General features: G+C 39.3%; 3 protein-coding genes across 3 annotated transcripts; 1 reads left to right on the top strand and 2 right to left on the bottom strand.

Moving 5' to 3' along the window:
* The first annotated feature begins 727 nt into the window (after nt 1-727).
* Nucleotides 728-4,365, top strand: LOC117237508 (frizzled-7-B). Its single transcript, XM_033501536.1, has 3 exons — nt 728-1,739; nt 2,021-2,400; nt 2,483-4,365. The coding sequence occupies exons 1-3, from the start codon at nt 940-942 to the stop codon at nt 3,019-3,021; spliced, it is 1,719 nt and encodes a 572-aa protein (XP_033357427.1). The 5' UTR covers nt 728-939; the 3' UTR covers nt 3,022-4,365.
* A 3-nt stretch (nt 4,366-4,368) lies between these two features.
* LOC117237510 lies at nt 4,369-6,889 on the bottom strand. The gene is made up of 6 exons (XM_033501538.1): nt 6,789-6,889; nt 6,635-6,695; nt 6,446-6,543; nt 5,416-5,922; nt 4,936-5,191; nt 4,369-4,720 (listed from the first exon to the last, which is right to left on the bottom strand). Exons 3-6 carry the CDS (start codon nt 6,507-6,509, stop codon nt 4,489-4,491), a joined length of 1,059 nt encoding a protein of 352 aa, XP_033357429.1. The 5' UTR covers nt 6,510-6,543; nt 6,635-6,695; nt 6,789-6,889; the 3' UTR covers nt 4,369-4,488.
* A 1,986-nt stretch (nt 6,890-8,875) lies between these two features.
* On the bottom strand, nt 8,876-12,908 carry LOC117237509 (synaptic vesicle glycoprotein 2A-like). The gene is made up of 12 exons (XM_033501537.1): nt 12,279-12,908; nt 12,120-12,176; nt 11,865-12,026; nt 11,626-11,788; nt 11,386-11,507; nt 11,056-11,294; nt 10,530-10,690; nt 10,287-10,461; nt 10,065-10,182; nt 9,661-9,820; nt 9,366-9,493; nt 8,876-9,287 (listed from the first exon to the last, which is right to left on the bottom strand). Exons 1-12 carry the CDS (start codon nt 12,322-12,324, stop codon nt 9,211-9,213), a joined length of 1,608 nt encoding a protein of 535 aa, XP_033357428.1. The 5' UTR covers nt 12,325-12,908; the 3' UTR covers nt 8,876-9,210.
* Between the last annotated feature and the right edge of the window lie 5,514 nt (nt 12,909-18,422).

The raw sequence follows: 18,422 nt of genomic DNA, 5'->3' as shown, positions 1-18,422 counted from the left end.
ATTGCAATCTTCCGTATTGAATCTTAAGTGTTACTAATCGTAAGATCGTAAGGCTGACCTCCTATGTCTAATGTGACGATTCAAGTTGAGAATATTCCGAGGAGATAAATTATTTATTTGTTTACGATAACGAGGCCGTTTGTGAATCGTATTTCGGGTAATTCGTATAGACTCGAAAAACTACCATTACAGTATGCAGTGAGATAACCGCCCGAAGGTGCGACCCCGTCTGAAAGTGCACGAATTCCACGAGTACGTATGTACTATATAATTAAAACAGAAAATATAACAATGACAACCATAGTACTTACGACAACGCTAATCATCTGCGATGAATAAACATTACAACTAACGAAATCGAACGTATTGTGCATTGTATGTCGGGAAAGAAATAAAATCAAAATGAATCGATTGACATCGAGTCTTCTCATTTATGTAACCTCTACCTTTAATAAAAACATTGTAATATTAACTAAAGTATAATCATTTACTGATTATTTCTATTTTTTTTTGTTTAGATTTACTTTAGATTTATATTTATTTACACATAGATATATTACGCATAATTTATGGTTTAAAAACTATTATTTTACCTTTGAAGGTATAGAAAGAGATTTTTCGAATGTTCTGCTAATTTGAAGAATGCGTAGTGTTTGGACGTATTTTCCACAGATGGCGGTAGTATCGTTCATAAATTTCGGATAAGTTTCCTTGCTATCAGAACGTATTCACCGTGTTCTGTTTACAGTACTGCGGTCGCGTCCATCATCATCACTACGTACTAGGTACGCTCGTTTCCCTGCTCCTACCGTTCAGTATTATTATGTCTCGCACGATTCGTTGGTGATGTCCAAAGGCGTGGTGCATTCGCGTATTTTCGAAAGCTACTTCGCGTGACGATTGATCTCGGAAGTGGCGGTCGACCAACGATACGCAACAATGATTCCGTGTTACGCGACGATCTATGTTCTTTCAGTGGCCGTATTCAGTGTCAATGCTTTTCATGCAAAAGATCCGTTGGCGCATCACGGAAGATGTGAACCGATCACGATCAACCTATGCATGAATATTCCGTACAATGAAACGATTATGCCAAATCTGATGAACCATCAAAAGCAAGAAGAAGCTGGCCAAGAAGTTCATCAATTCGCACCCTTGGTCAAGATGAAGTGCAGCCCTGATCTTCGTTTCTTCTTGTGCACGGTGTACGCGCCTGTATGCACTATCATTGACAGAGCAATACCTCCGTGTAGATCGCTATGCGAGAGTGCTCGAGCAGGGTGTGAACGATTGATGAACAGTTTCGGCTTCGCGTGGCCGGACAATCTCGATTGTTCTAAGTTACCCGAAAACGGCGGTCCTGAATTATGCGTGGGTCACAACGAGACCACACCGCCTGAACCCTCTCCACCGGTTTATACGCCACCGCTCATGCCTGTACCCGAATTTCAACCGTCCTGGACCGGAGGACCAAAACCGTACGGTAGCGGATTTATGCTCGGTGCCAGAGATTTTGGTTTTGTTTGTCCAATGCAGTTCAAGGTCCCGCATGAACTTGGTTACTCGCTGAAGGTCGGCGACAAAGTTGAGCTTAATTGCGGCGCTCCTTGTGATGGAATGTTTTTCACCGAAAGGGAACGACGATTTTCAAGGATCTGGGTTGGCACTTGGGCCTCCATTTGTGCAGCTTCTTGTTTTTTCACTTTCTTGACGTTTCTCATTGACACAGATAGGTTCAGGTAATTGTATTTGTATTTATTTATAATAGATTATTTAATTATCATTAAATAATTAGTTATTAGTTAGTCATTAGTTAAAAGCACAGTCTTTTAATTACATGGCTGTTTGTATTATATGGTATGTCTTTATGAGATATACATTATAGTAAATTTTATCACAATACAAAAAGTATAAAATTCTCGTACTAATATGATATGCACATGTATAACTTTCCTTGAATATAGTATATAAAATATATAATAATGTTATATTATATTATGCACATTACATTTATGTGTAGGTATCCCGAAAGGCCAATCATTTTTTTGTCAGTATGTTACCTTATGGTAGCATTGGCATATGTGATTGGTTGGGCAGCTGGCAATTCCATTGCCTGCAGAGAGCCTTTTCCACCTCCTTTAGATATGAGAATTCAAATGGCATCAACAATATCCCAAGGTACCAAGCATGAATTGTGTACAGTACTTTTCATGGTGCTTTACTTTTTTGGGATGGCATCCAGTATCTGGTGGGTCATCTTAACATTGACATGGTTCCTAGCTGCTGGGTTAAAATGGGGCCACGAAGCAATAGAAGCTAATTCACAGTATTTTCATTTAGCAGCTTGGGCTGCTCCAGCAATAAAAACAGTTACTATCCTTGCATTGGGAAAGGTAGAAGGTAAATAATCTAAAACACAAGAAGAAATTATTTTTAATATAATTCATGTACTTATTATGAATGCATTACTTTATATTTATAGGAGATATATTGTCTGGTGTTTGTTATGTGGGCCTCTGGAATGTTGAGGCTCTACGTGGGTTTGTTTTGGCACCATTATGCGTTTATCTAATCCTCGGAACTGCCTTCTTATTGGCTGGATTTGTTTCTCTTTTCCGTATACGCACTGTTATGAAGCACGATGGTACAAAGACTGACAAACTAGAAAAATTAATGATACGTATTGGCATATTTTCTGTGTTATACATAGTTCCTGCATTGATTGTCATTGCTTGCTTATTTTATGAGCAAGCATATTTTGATCAGTGGATGTTGACTTGGAACATGGAGATGTGTTCAAGGCCTGGACCACAATCTTTATATTCGATGCCATGTCCAGTTGGAGAGCGTACCCGCGATGTCGGAAGGCGGCCAGAATTTGAGGTTTTCATGATAAAATATTTAATGGCTATGATTGTTGGTATAACAAGTAGCTTTTGGGTGTGGTCAAGTAAAACATTGACTAGTTGGCGACAATTTTTCAATCACATACAAGGACGTCGTGCTGAGGCGTACGTTTAAAGACTTGACTAGTTTTATGCAACAAAAATGGAAAAATTTTGCCTTTCTAATTGAATATCACGCTCAAATAATACATAATCAAATTAAAGTGGAAAAATATACATTTTGTTGCATCTGAAATTATTCAATTTATATAATGTAATGTTACTAAATTTGATTTAGTAGGAAGAGATCCGAATGATGCATTCGATGAAATATGCATTTTTATATTATTTTTGTATCTTATCAGTGCATTATAAAGAGTAACAAGAATTATACAAATGTACTGTGCCAAAATATTTTTTTATCGAGATGATTGTATGCTTCTTTAAGATATTTGTGAATCTTTCTATTGTATTTTTATGAGAGTTACGTAAGATCTGTATAAAATGTTAGAACTAATCATTGCTTAGTTTACAAGTATTATTAGATGATTTTTGCATCATATTTTAAGTAATAAATTCTTCCTGTTTGCATTAATAGAACTCATAATTCATCACAACGCAATAGCTCATCATTTAAATCGTTTATAAATGCTCTGAAGAAAATGTGTTCAATGTTTATAAGTGCACTGTTCTAATATGCATAAAAAACAATAGGTACTATTATGTGTCATTGTAGCTTCAAACCTCCCTTTTTAGGTTTGATCAATAAATTGAGAACAATTACGCTTACTAAACTTGCGAACAACTTTTATACTTTAAAGAAACAGTTTGAGAAATATTTTACAATATTTAATTAAGACCTACGAAATATTCAAAATTTTTCTACTCTTAACATTGAGCAATTTTATTAATGATCTTCTTAGGTTTCTTTTTTGTTATTGCATTTAAAAAAAGTTTGCCATTGTAGAAAACAATTGAGGCAAGCATAACTTTGAAATATATAAAATTACATAAATTGTAAGATGTGTATTACTCTAGGTTAACTGCATTGTATATATACTTATACACGTTAATTTTACTATGTACTATAATATATTTTTCAGAAGTTATGTACATAAACATGTTTGCCAAGTGATTGGCATTTTCGTATGTTTCCTATGCATAATCAAATCTCGAAGGGTTCGATAACTGCGAGCCGAATAGAAAAAACGCAGTAAAGATTTGCGTATCGAACGCAATCATTGTTCCAATATAACTGATCAATTCGTCCATTGAAACTGCCGAGCTTTTTGTGTATGTCATGTATTTACGGCGATTAATAAAAGAAAAACTTATTAGTAAAAATATTGTAACTACAACTGCCGTACTTATAGTAGATGCGCAAAGTATCATATATGAAATATACGTGACGTTGTGTAAAGTAATTACAACTATTATATTCTTTATATAATAAACCTGAATATATATACATAAAAACAAATGGTTTATATGTGTATGTTAGTTTATTTAATCAATTTGGTTTATAAATATTTAATTACAAAATATACACATGTGCAAATCATACAGTATCAAGCAAATAATTATTATAATCAATCACTGAATATTATTGCTGTGTTTTTTTTGCTATATTTTTTGGAGGTTTAAGAAGTCCTATTCTTCTTAAATGCTTTACAAGAAATGGTGTTACACCTGCCGTTATTGGAAACCGAATAGGTGCCATGAGTTTATGAAAACCATACGCAACCAAGAAAGTTGACGTATTACCAATGACACCATTTATTTGCTCATCTTCTACGTTGAATATAAAGTAAATGATAGGTTTTAAATCTATACCTCTGAAAACAATATTTCTATAATCAATGCATGAAATTATTTTAAATACGAGTAATATATAAATTCTATTTTTTCAATATTTATTTCGCGAATAATCTTAATGCTTATGTTTTATTAGGAGAGAAACCAAATAATATTCTGTAGAATTAAAACTTTTAAAAGCGTCAACGCAAAAGAAGCTTATATGTAAAAAAAAGTGGATTATGCAAAAACGAACCTAACTACGGCTACATAACAAGCACAGAGAGATACCAGAGAAAGTGCTACATGAAATATGACAACAGTAATCCCATAATCCTTTGCTACTATTTTAAATCTTTCTTTTCTGGATAAATGCGGAGTAGGTGTAATCACCTGCTGTTTTCTATCATTCAATAAATTATTTGACGGTTGAGATGCTTTCGTCGAATATCCCATATTGTAGATGTATTTTGGTTTAAAAAGTGAATTTTCTGTGACACAGCTTGTTAGACCTGAGTAATAGATTACAATTTCTACACTATTTTCCTCGTCAATAAGAATTTTATAATAATTATTGATAAAAGCTTACTACTAAAATACATTTTGTAAAAAATATTTCCTTTTTATGTAATTCCTACACCACATGCAGAAGTTTTGATTTAAACCACCAATATTCTAATAAAAAATATTATGGAAAATCATTGAGAAGATTTGTCTTCATAGTATTCTTACTAACTGATTTTATTCAGTTTTAGTTGAGGTAAACGAATGCTTCGATAATGAGATTTCTGCATATCCTCGGCGATGTATTTTCCGTCTCTAGCCCATTGACCGCCTGGCATGTTCAAATGCGTTGATTTTCCATTCGAGCAAAATGGTTTCGGGACGTTGCTTTGCATCGATCCATTCAAACTAACTGCTCCAAAACAATCGTACGAATCTACATGTGTATCACTGGAGTTTTCCAAACCATTTGAACGCTCTGTTGGTTTTGATAATTGTTGCGAAAAAAATGATCTACAATCACTCTTGCCATATAACAGTACCGGTGCAGCGATGTCTCGTGCCCTTTCAGGTGTAAATCGCCCGGTCTCATTAGCAAATATTTCGGAGACGTTTGTAGGAAGCGATAGAGTAGGAGTATCGGGATACTGACGGACACTTGTAAAGTGAAGATTTTTCATGCGATTTTGATGAACGGCTGCATACCGGATACACTGTATTTTGCCTAACGATGTATTTGCTGAAAAAATTGTCATAAAAAAAAATCAGATAAGAAATGACAGTGTAATGAAAAAAAAAGAAGTAAAAAAAATTGTAAGAAATCTGACAAGTAGTTAAAATATTGTTTTTTATCATTTTTATCGTTATATATATTAAACTGTTTTCACGCAACGAACTTCAGTTCGTTGTTAATTATTATGCAACTGATACAATGGAACAGTCATTGTGAAAATGTTTATCATTGTTATTGTTCCTGATGAAATGTATGGTTGCAGCATAATATAATTACAGCAATAATGTAACATATATACGTATAATTTAATACAGGTAACAATATCTTTCTATTAACATAATCGATATTAGTTGTTTATTTAATTAATTTAAATGTATAAGATATAATATAGAGACATCGGTTTCAATCTGCCATTTCATAATAATACGAAATGTTATGAGAGCATTATTTAATTTAATCGATTTCAATTTTTAGAGATAATAGTAACAGACATAAACTCGTACATAAAAGTAAATTATAAACTTCATACCTGTATGCGAAACCTGTGATAAACTTGTCGATAAATAGGAGTTACTGATACGGGATAATGCCATCTTAAAACCTTTAGAGCACTTGTAAGCAGTGGTTCTGTTAATATATCACATAACACTATTTTATATACACATAGAAAGTAATGTATAAATATATGCCTGTTGAAATATATAAAAGATAATCTTACAATGCAATCTCGATGGAACTGCTTAACCTAAGGATAATTCAGCGTTTATATTTCTCTAGCTCTGCATTTCTCTAGCATAACACACATTTATAGATTTCTCGAATATTCATTGGTTTCTTAAGAAAATTCAATAATGCAAAAACGTCATACAAACCGGTTAATACTTTCTCTCTCTCTATATATATAATAACACTGAGAGGCACGTTATAAACTATTGATGCATATACGGACTAATAGCCATTTTTGCTAGTTATTACTCCTACTTTACTCCTGCGCACATAGCACACCGCACGCCCTCTGTCATTCGTATGTGTGTTTAGAACCAGAGTTGGTATTGACATTGACAGGTATTGATTATCAGGTGTTATCAGTAATGTTGATAAAAGTTGACAATGATTGAAAGTAAACAAAAAAAGTATCGTCGTGTTTAAGTTTTATTGATAACCGAAAACAATTTTCGGTATCAATACTAATTACCAGTAATCAGAAGAACTTTGATCATTTGTCATCATTATTTATTCGTAATTAAAATCATGTGAACTAAACTATTAATTCTTACACTACAACATTTAACATTTTTATAACTATTATGATATTCGGTTTTTGTTATGAGCAACGTACAGAATAGGCTATCACCATCATCACCATTGACCAACGACAGGAGATTAATATACAAAATATACATAGAACAGATTTACCACCTTATGGAACTTTGTATCGCATGTTCTGAAATACCGATCGTACAATATATTTGAGATTTCATTGTGCCATCTACGATTTAGAGCGGTGAGTATTGGAATTATCATTGTTGTAATATTATTTTATGCTGAAACGATAAAGTTGGGAATGACATTAGAATGACAAGAGGACTTTAGAGTTTCTAAAATTATGGCACAAAAATACTTTGATTGATATATAGTGATCAGTGGATAGTTCGCAAATGGTCCTTGATAAGAAAGATTACAAAATAAATAGATGGAGTTTATATAAATAGACTTCTTAGACATACTAAATATAATTTCTAAATTCACTAGCTTCAAGTTATGATCTTCAAGGTCCCTACTTCAATGTATCGGTATGAAATCCAATCGGATGTACCGTAAAGTCTTGTCCGGACGTGGTATTTATCTCGCCTGTATCACAGTTAAATATCCTGATTTGCTACATTTGGAGAAGTAATAAGATTCTTGGAAGCAATCAATATTTTGGTGATTAGTATCAATATTGAAGTTTATGTACATATTTATGTATATTGTTAAAATGTGTTTAAACAAAGACGCTAATGACACGTTTTAATGTTTCGGTCGTTTATGCTTGTACATTAATTATCGTCGTTCCCTCGAACTAGTCTTAAGGAATGTTACACGTTTGAAAAATGTATAATGTTTGCATTTGTCTTGCATTCATCATAGAAACTTGATTTTGTATACATATTCTAATATGGGTGTGTGCATTCTGGACGCGTAGGAGCTTGATCTCAAATGAATAAAATCACTCCTAATGTGCATATGATGTAAAAAGACTAAATAACGTAGCGACGTGTTACAAAACTAACTTCTATGGAATTTTACTTCTAGTACAAGAAAACGTTCCACTCGTACTATTATTTCCATAGTTCTTGTTGAACTACGTCCTTGTGAAATTTGTTGCGAGGACTGAAACGCTTCAGCTTTTACATTTAACACTGCCGCAAAGTTAAGAGCGCCGTTGATCGTAACTTTCGATTCCGATAAAACGACTTGCTTTGCGCAACAATACATCGTACTTTAATAATGTGCCTCATTTATCGTTATAATCGCATTATCGACATTCCATTAGTCTGACGTTAATTAGATTTCACCTTGATGCTGTTTTCGTGACATTTATCAAGCTACAAAATAGGAAAGTTACGATCGTTCGTTTACGCGGGAACTCTACGAACGACGTTTTACCATGCGACATCGCTGCGATAATATGTCTTTGCAGTTGCTAATAGGAAAACAAAGAGAGAAATATGGTCGTAGCAGGATCGCACGGTAAAATGTCGCTCGTGTGCATTCAGTCTTACTTTGCATATTGAAGTTTCGCGAAATGAATCATCGATGGATTTGTCATCTTTTGCGGAAATCAATCTCCTAAAGGCTAATTTACTTACGTTTTAGCGTGTTATTACATTTAGTCGTTACGACGTACGAGAAAGCTTTTTACGTTAACGTCAACGGTTGGATGTTTAAGGAATTTTGAAATGAGAAATGAAATCACGAAATTAGAAACTACGTCTTTTAATCCAATTAGAAAAATACTATATTTACAGTAATTCGATACTCGGATAGAAGTAACATAAAAATCGTTCGATTTGCACGTGAAACGTGGATAGAAAAGTGCGACCTGGCCTGGCTCCGAATGGAACTTCGAAACGGATTGCAAAGATATCACAGTTGCACACAGAGCAAAAGCATTCTCTTCGGCGTGGCTCTTTTTCACATTACGCCAAACTTGACAAGCTACGGAAATCTGCGTTATTTCCTTTCGTTTCGTTTACATTTCGTATGTAGTTCGTTTCCCTTCGTTTCGAGTTTCGTCCGGTCGCTAACGGGTTACGCGTTGGACATAGAATGATTTTTCTCCGACATCTTAACAGGCCTTGGATGGAAGAAAGACAGGCAAAAGCAGACTAAACAAAGAAGGTGAGCGAGTTAGAAAATAGTGACATACGTATGTAGCGTTGCATTCGATTCCCGTACTCACTTACCGAGTAATAAACAGCCTATTCCCATGAACCCGACCAAACACTCCACGTCCAATAACGCGGAGAAAATAAAATTTCCCAAAACAGCTGCTATGTTCCCAACGGTGACGAGCACGTTCAAACTGGTGGACCTGGATCAGAAAACGGCTGGTTACTCGCGATCGAACGTCGCGAACCGTGGTATGTATTTAAGCGTTCGGGCGAACGTAAGTTTCGCGACAATAGACGAAAAGAGAAACGAATCGCGTTATAACGAAGGTATACACGTTCGTCTGGTTATTTGCGACGCAAGCATTACCTTAATGGAATAGGAATAACGTCGATGTTCATGGCGATAACGATATTACCCGTTATCCTTGTCGTCACGATTATAGCGGCTGCCAGTGTCAGCATATAGGGAGTTGATTGCGCCCAGTTTATTCCAAAACTGCTTATCACCGATATAAAGAAAGCGGCAACTACAACAGGAGCGATTGGTCATCCGACGAGCGCGGGGTCCTCATGTATCGCGGAAATTTGCGACACCTGAGTAAGACTATAGTTACGGTGGATGAGTTCTGACGAATACGTTAAAACAATCGGACGTATATAAATTGTTGCGAATATATGATGTTCGTTGTCAGATGTTTCATTCGTTATTATCATACATTTGTAACCATAGCTTAACGAGTAGTCGATCGTTAGCGAAAAAACGGTTCTTACGCATTATTATTTTCTTCCTAAACTTTGAAGTGTATACCATGCCAGCGAGGAACGAAAACACGACTGCCGAGACTGCGATAATGGAGGAATTTTGGTATACCACCGCTTTGATTTTCCACTGAAAAGTAAATGCGAGAGAAAGAGAATTAAGAAGAATTTCTGATTATTCCAATGTTGGGAAACGATCGCGGGTTAACAAGCGTTGGCCACGCACTTCCTCACCGTTATGCAGATGTTGTTGAAATCTGGGTAGTCCAAGTAATCTCTGGCTGGAACCGACATTCGACGATCCAACATTTCGCGTATGGTCGGCGCTCGGTCCTCGGTCCACCTCTCGTAGTCGAAATTATTCAGAATGGTGAAGAGATGCGGCACCCAAAGTCTCATCGTGTTAAATCTGCGCTTAATGGACGGTCGGATCAGGGTTTCGCAGCGCAATATTCATTTTCGAACCGAAGAACTTACCCCAGCATGCTACCGAATTGGAGAAAATTTAGAAACATAAAGACTCGCAGATACGGAGAGGAGAATAAAAGTTTTGTGTTGTAATAGGCGAGTCGTATTTTTTCGGAATTCGTTTTAAACACGGAGCCCTGCGACGATGGCCATACGAGTAGCGTTTTAATCTGAAAGGGAAAACAGGAAACAACGATGCAAGCAATGGTTAGGATTCTAGAGTAAATTATCATCCAGATATTCGAACTGTATCTTTGCATTGCGTCTTATAACCATAGAGTCCTCTAAAATTTTTATGATTAAGCGATTAGAAACAAATTATTCCATATTTGAAACTTCGAAAAGGATAGACGATATTTATCGAAGAAAGGGGAAACGGTCCGCTTGTGAGATGCAGCATACTACTTGGCAAAATAAAGCAAGTAACGTAAAAATATACGTCATAGTACGAGAGATGACGTGTCTCGAGTACGTATCCGAATTCTTGCGATGCGATTAGGTAAAATGGGAAAGATTCGAAAGATTTGAATCTCACCGGAAATGTGTCGGCTGGCTTCCTTCTGTTAACGGAGTACATTCTTTTAAGCAGCATCAGAGCTTCGTCGAGTTTACCGTTCTCTACGAGGAACTTGGGACTCTGAGGCAGCATGCTAGCTGTTACGAGACCGAGAACTGGTACAATCGAACAGACCAACAAGTAAATCCGCCAAGCGGTGTATCGTTGATTGAACACGTTGATGGTCAACGGCAGAGGAGTGATCAGAAAAGCGAGGACTGAAAAGAAACGGTCGTTTGATCGATGACAGGACCGAGATGGGACGAGAGAAGCAGGAAATCCGAAGCAGGTAGTACACGCATGGCTTACCTGCTGGGATAATGATCGCTACGTTTATAGCGAGGTTTCCCCATCTGGTGAAACTGGCCTTGTAGCTTGGGGAGTGAAATTCAGAAAGATACGTGGCAACCATCGAGAACGGTCCTCCCGCGCTGAAATTCGTACTCTTCGAGTGAATGTACCGAAGCGACGTGCCACACGTGTGTCACGGCACACGTGTCGGGTATCGGATATCACAGGATTGTAGAACTGACCAGGGATGATACTCACAGAACACCGTTGAAGAACTTGATGACCAGAAACCCGTAGTAAGAATCGATAGCGCTAGCGAGTAAGTTTAGAATGCAATCCACTAGGAGGCCGAAGATGAACAAATTTCTCATTCCGACATGCGGTGTTAAGTGGTCCCAGAGGAAACTGGTCAACGCCATACCTGTGTGCGTTCGAGATCACATGAATCATGGTATAATAGTATCACGGCAAGTGGCTCTCGACGAGATCGAGATTACCTAGGAACGGGAACCCGCAAAGAACACCTTTGTCAAAGAAAGTGAGCCTGAGATCGCACTCGGCGGAAGCTATGATGAAGGCAGTCGTGGTGGTATCGAAGATGCCGGTCCACGCGACCGGCAGAGCCGCGAGAAACAGCATCACGTTGAACATACCATAGCCTGTGAACGAGAGGGAAGGAAAGGTACACATACGAGAGTAAAAGGCATTCTGAGCCGCGAATCTGTCGCGACCATCAGCACGAGTCCTCTAACCTGTTGCCGATATAGCTTTGTCGACGTCCCCTGTTTCATCCGTGTCATCGGTTCTCACTGAAAATCACGAGAAGCTTGTCGGAAGAGCGAACACGCAGAGCAACGCGTTGCGCAACACCAAAAACGATTGTATAAACCGAATCCCGTCAAAATCCTTACCGGTTATCGTCGATATTTTTCCATTGCTTCCACTATTCGTCACCATTTTTTCAATCTTACTGCGCGTCCAAGGCGAAAAAGGCGGAAGGTCGTGGCGACTCGAGATCCGAGAACCGAGAATCGAGCAAACCGAATCTCGCCGAATTAGACGAATCGAAAACCACCAATCCAAATTTTACGCTCGATCGTCGCGTTTATCGATTTATCGTCGGATCGAACAACTCCCAGCCAGGTGTGTAAACGTTTGCGCGAATATCACGAAAGCCAACGAACTCTGTGCGACGACTCTCCTCCGATAGAATCCACAGCACTCTGAACTAGTAAGCGCTTCGTTTACTGGCGAGCATCCCGTTCGCAACGGTGTAACTTGCCAATTAAAACGGGTCAAACGATTCAATTGTTATGGTTCGCTCTCTCGGTCGACGAGTCCTCGTTTAGCGTCGCGTTAAATCGTCCTCCGATATCGCCGATAGACCATAACGATATCCACGATGATAATGATGACCGTACTGCAGCAGCAGCGACGGCTGTTTGACGGTAGAGGCGGCGGCAGCGGTAATGCTTACGAGATTAACTGACGAATTCGCGTCGCGGATTTTTGCACAAAACCTAAGTTTAGCTGTGATCGTACTACGCTAGACGTAAGTAAGAACAAGCATCGTCGGTAAGGAATGGGAGGGCGCCGCACTCGGGACGAGCGTTCCTCCCAATTTGAATCGATCGAAAACGACCTTCGACCCTTCGATCCGATGATATTCCGCGATAAGATAACCGCACGTGCCAGTAACAACTTATTCTCTAAATATACGACGGCATGCTTCCAACGTTATCAAGTAAGAAGATACCATTTCCTGAAAAAAAATCTAACACGAAGAAAACGCGTGTCGTCGGAATCGGTGAAAACAGAACTAGTTCGCTCGATCGAATCTTGATTTTTCCGACCAATCGATCGATCGTCGAGTCGCGAGAAAAAGAACGCCGAACAAGTTCTCTCGCCTTGCTCCCCCATAATCGACTGGATTCTCGAGATTATTCCGATTACCATTGCAAATGCACGCCAGTCGTTTCGAATATACGTTCTACGTCTACCTTGCGATCTATCGTCAAGCTATGATTTTCTCGCTAGATGCGAAAATTTCGTAAAAGAATTGGCAACGACGGATCGCTTGGCTCGATCGAGAGGGTTGCTCGTTTGTCTGTTTAAACACCGTGATTCTTATATTCGGATAGTTTGTTCGCTAGCTCAATAGCGACGCGTACATCGTTGACGCGATTTGGTCGCGTCTGCGTTGCGCAAAGTTTTGCCAGAGACCTCGAATTTATATGCCGTCGCATCACGTGAAAATTCTTCGTACGCAATCGTGATTGCCGAAATTATTCCCGATGCGAGATATTCACAGTTGTGCTATAGCATAAGCGCGCTATCTGTTGCGCGTTGCGAGCTGCGTCTCGTACGTATCGTAACCGACAAAGCTGTTCTCCCACTTTACGAGACAGTCTTCACGGTCGCGTGACAGGCTTGTGATCAAAGCGCGTCATAATTGCCGTTGGAACCTCGCAGCGCGTGATCGATCCGCGTTAACGCGTATAGAACGTATCGAAAAATGGTTCTCGCGATGCTACAGAGCCAGCGAGTTGACCGAATTGGTCGATCGATCTTTTCGGACGAGAAGCCAAGGATTTCCATCGTGTTCCTAGAACGAGTTAAAACGTGGCCGTACACTCGAACCAACTAACTATACATACGTATATTCGAGGCGCTTGCTTCTCGGTATACGCAAATACGAAATCTTCGAGGTTCCCTGGTGTCGCGTCCAAAGCTAATGGCACAAAGATAATCCCTTTGGGTAACCCTCTTGGTTCTCGTCTGCTCGTCCCGTTAGTTTCGAAGGTCTTCAAAGCACTAGGTAATTCGCTCCCTCGTTTCCTCCTTGACGAACTCTATGATTCCCGAGATTACGCGCGTTTCTTTCTCCTTTCGATATATCGCGGTTTCCTTGTCCCTTCATTCTCGCGAAATTAACATCCACGAGAGGAGAAAGAAAATCGTGGTTGTGCGCGGCCGTAGCTACGTGCAGGCAGAGTAACGTTATTTATTCGGTCCACGTACACTCTTAAAGATAAGGACGCCTAAGCAATAATACCAACAATGGTAACCGACTCCTCGCGGGACGATCGTGTTTCCCTCCCGTTTCCTTCCCATTTTGCGAAAATTTATATCGCTCGGGATCAGTTCTCGCTCTCATCTTATTATACTCGTACGCCAGTGTACACGCACTTGGTCGAAAGTTTTCTTCTTTAACATGGATGGCGTTCGAGTTGGGAATTTTTTGAAACGACCGTTCTGTTAGATTGACGATTCTCTTTGATACAACGAAGAGAAATGTCAACGTTCGAGAGTTTACGATTCGATTTTTACTAGTCCGTCAAAGCAAAACGCCATGGAGCAACGCTCGAAATTCGCGTTTCCAATGTCTGTCTTTCGATTCGTGTTTGCAACACGGATCGCTAGGCAAAGTTCCACGACTACTTTTGGTCTTTCCTTATTTTTTCGTCTGGTTTGTCGGTAAAAGCTTTCTCGCTCTTAATGCAATTCAAAATTGGACCATGCCACAGGAGGGTGAGAAGTTGAAGTATCGTTCAAGAATATTTCAGAGACGAGATCGCGATAAAAAGGGCGGGAAGAGCGGAGCTTTCTCGTCGCTTTGTTTCCCGCCGGCAGCGTTAATTAAATTACGCCGAGAAAAAAGAAGTGAAGAAAAAAGAAAGAGTAGAGAAGAGAGCAAAGTTTAAAACTGGCGTTTGCCTAACCTCGTCCAAACTCGAACATCGCCTCTTCGTTTCGAGTTCTCGAGGCAGTTTTTTCAGCCACTAACGAAAATTCCGCATCGATGGCTGTTATCCAGCGAACATATCGGTCACGTGGTATGTAAACTCGACGTCACGGATAAACCGTAAATGCATCCACATTTGCCGTTGGTTCTGCGAAGATCGTTGTTCAAGAATCGTTGGACTCGTACGTGTCTTTCAAACCGCGCTGCTCTTGAACGCGCTACCTGCCGTTTGCATATTTTACGAACCAACCGGATGGTTTCTGTATCTTTCCCTTCCTTCCTATTTTCGACGGCTTTCGCGTTATTTTCTTTCTTATTATTTTTTATCGGCGAGACAGTCGACTTTGGCGAATTAGTCGGGAATGTACGGAAAGTTTATAACCATGTTTCTGAAATATCTTTGATATTCGAATAAAAAAGCGAATAAAAGGTAGCAGATTGATCGTATTCTAAATATATTTATTCTAATGCCGAATCTTATAATTACACGAACCTACAATTAAGAGAACTTTGTGGAAAATCGACACGGAATTTGGCACGAAGTGTATTCGATTGGAAAGAAATTTGAAAAAGAACGCCAAAATATTTCGTAGAGGTATTATTGTTACATCCGATGACTCTTTACGGTCGAAGCGGCCACTAACTGTGCACATAGAATTAAGCGGACCGCAATAATCCTAAGGAACTGTCATAAAACGAAGATTTTCGATTTACTTTAATTGGCATAAAACACCTTCGAGCCAAGAAGTTCCTTATGGTTATTGCTCCATCAGGTGAAAAAGTGGGGAAACGTGGGTTTGCCCATTTTTCACGGGATTCCACCCGCAAGCGACCAGTGGTGGTGCGACCACCACCCAGCAAGAGTTTTCCTTTGCGACAACATCGTCACCGAACTTCACTAGATCAACGACTTTAGATCAGTCGATGACTTTAGATCAGTGAATGATGACTTTAGATTAGTCTATATCTACTTTAGGCCAGGCATCTCTCTAACTTACACATCCGCACCGAGCTTAAACATCTTGTTTACAAGTTGTTGGGAATACATAATATCTTTGAACTGTTAATCAAGTGTTATAATGATTCAACCACTCCCATTATCCTAAACGAAATAGGGGATTGATCGTAATATAATCGTAACGGGAATTTACGACTACCTTTGATGCGCTTCCTATCATTGACACGATAGAGAAACAATTATATATGTATCAGTATCGGCTTAAGCAGGGCAGATAACCACATTGTTCTTAATGACTAATTGTGGAAGATATTTTTAGCAAAATGGTGAATAGTATGTCTTTTCACCTTCGTGGTTACTGGAAGACGAACTAATCTTCGCACGCTGAGTTTACGGAAACCAAACGATGACCAGACGTAGATCGATAATTTCGTAAGAATCAGATCGACGATCTGGAAAGGAAGCGAGATCGAGATGGCAGACCCAGGGCAAGTAGATCGACCAGTTGCGAGCAGTTTCGCATCGTGAAGAAGGCGAAACGAGAGTTCGATAGATACCCTTTGCCGTTACGTGGGTTTAAGTTTCAGGGAATTTTGGGGCGCGCTTCGTTTTCCTACTTGCGATTAATCGTCGAGAAGTTCTGCTCTTTCGGAGATCTGGCTGCAACTCGACCGTCTCGGCTTTTCGAAAACGGCACGATAAACATTTAGATGCCGATCGTTCTAGCGATCTCGCCGATAAGTTTCACGAGTATCGGCCTTGCCTAGTTAAAATATCTAAAACCACGTGGCTCGCGGGGGATGTCGATCGATTTTGCAGATTTTACCGGAGCAGAGGGGAGTTCGATGCAGTTACGTTTCGCTCGTTTTCGATTCGTGTCACTCGGAAGAGAAACGCTTGCTATGAGAGCGAGTATTGGGAGCGGGAGTGGGTTGTGTATCGTGAGACGTTGCGAGACGATGAGGTGAGGGTGGCACGATACAATCCGATACAATTGGAACGGTGAGAGAAAGCTAGAGAGAGAGGAGAAAGGGAGAGACTAAACTGTCGGCAGACCGTATTTATTCTTGTTGCTTGCAACACGCGGGTTACATTGTACTCTCTAGCTAACTTTCCTAACGATCTCGTGGTTCTGCTCGTGTTTTCCTTAAATACGACGAAACTCTGAGATAAGCCGAAACCAGTTAAACCTAAGCGTTTCCTTCCCTCCTTTGTTGCCGCTCGGCAGTCGTTTAATGCTTGCGAGAAAACGAAAGGGTTCAAGAAGGAGAACTGAATCTTCGCTTCTGGAAATTCGCTCGCCGAAAGGGAACGATGAATAGGACGAGAAAGGAATAGAAACGGGAATAAACAACGAGAAGGGCAGTTTGCGAACTTTTGGTTTCCCGTAAATTCTTTCGGTCTTCCTGCTTGTTGGAACAGACGCGGATTGTCTGGTGCGTGGTGTCGCAGGAAGTTTACGATTCGAGAAAATATTGATTGCGTTATCGAGATACAACTAATGGTTATACAGTGCAGAAGTGCCAGAACAACCTATGGGAGACTCGTTTCAAATTCATCGTGTCTCGCTCTGTCGCATGATCTGTAAACAATGCGATTAGAGCCGCTATCCGAGCCGAAATAAAGTTATTTCAAACTGCGATAGAAGCTGCGATCAGTTCGCTGCATACGAAATTTTGACGAAGTTTTAGAGGCGTCGAAATAACGTGTTGCTGCCAGTGTACATTATAGCGAACACCCGATGTCCCGTCATAGCTTGCAAATGCTATCGGCGCCCGCGTTAATTAGATACTCGCTCCAATGTCCGATAATTGCGCGACAGTCGTTAACTAGATCGTACTCGTTTGAGAGAACTTTTGTTCGCGGTACATTTGCGTTCGCGTTTAATGCATGATAATGACCGATATGCGTTCCATATGTCTTTTGCAAATACGTAGGTATACCGTTTTATTTAGCGCGCATGTCACTTTCCCTCCTCCTCTGTTGTGAACTTTTGAAATTTGTGGAACCGTGTTAATTTGATCATGAACATATTTGATCGTTCGTGTTAACCTTCCGACATGGAACGAAATAACGAAGAATATAAAATAGATAGAAGAAGATTCAAATTGTCATAAAAATCGTCCTTTTTAGATTAGCAAATTCTTCGTTTCGTAATCAAATTCAACACGAAACATTTTTTTGTTTAACTATAAGAATCAAATATCGTGGTGACCGACACATAGATTCCACCGCTTCTAGTAGATTATTTAGTTGTAGAAATTATTGTTATCACAGCTGAAAAGTGATTGTGGAACATTGATATACCATAATACAGTATCGCGTGGCTGTGAGCGAGCGGAATAATCTCCT

The sequence above is a fragment of the Bombus vosnesenskii genome, unplaced genomic scaffold (assembly GCF_011952255.1).
Source record: "Bombus vosnesenskii isolate JDL3184/JDL3185 unplaced genomic scaffold, Bvos_JDL3184-5_v1.1 scf7180000013379, whole genome shotgun sequence".
Lineage (NCBI taxonomy): Eukaryota > Metazoa > Arthropoda > Insecta > Hymenoptera > Apidae > Bombus > Bombus vosnesenskii.
The sequence above is the reverse complement of the archived record's forward strand: the minus strand, read 5'-3'. Positions and strand labels throughout refer to the sequence as shown.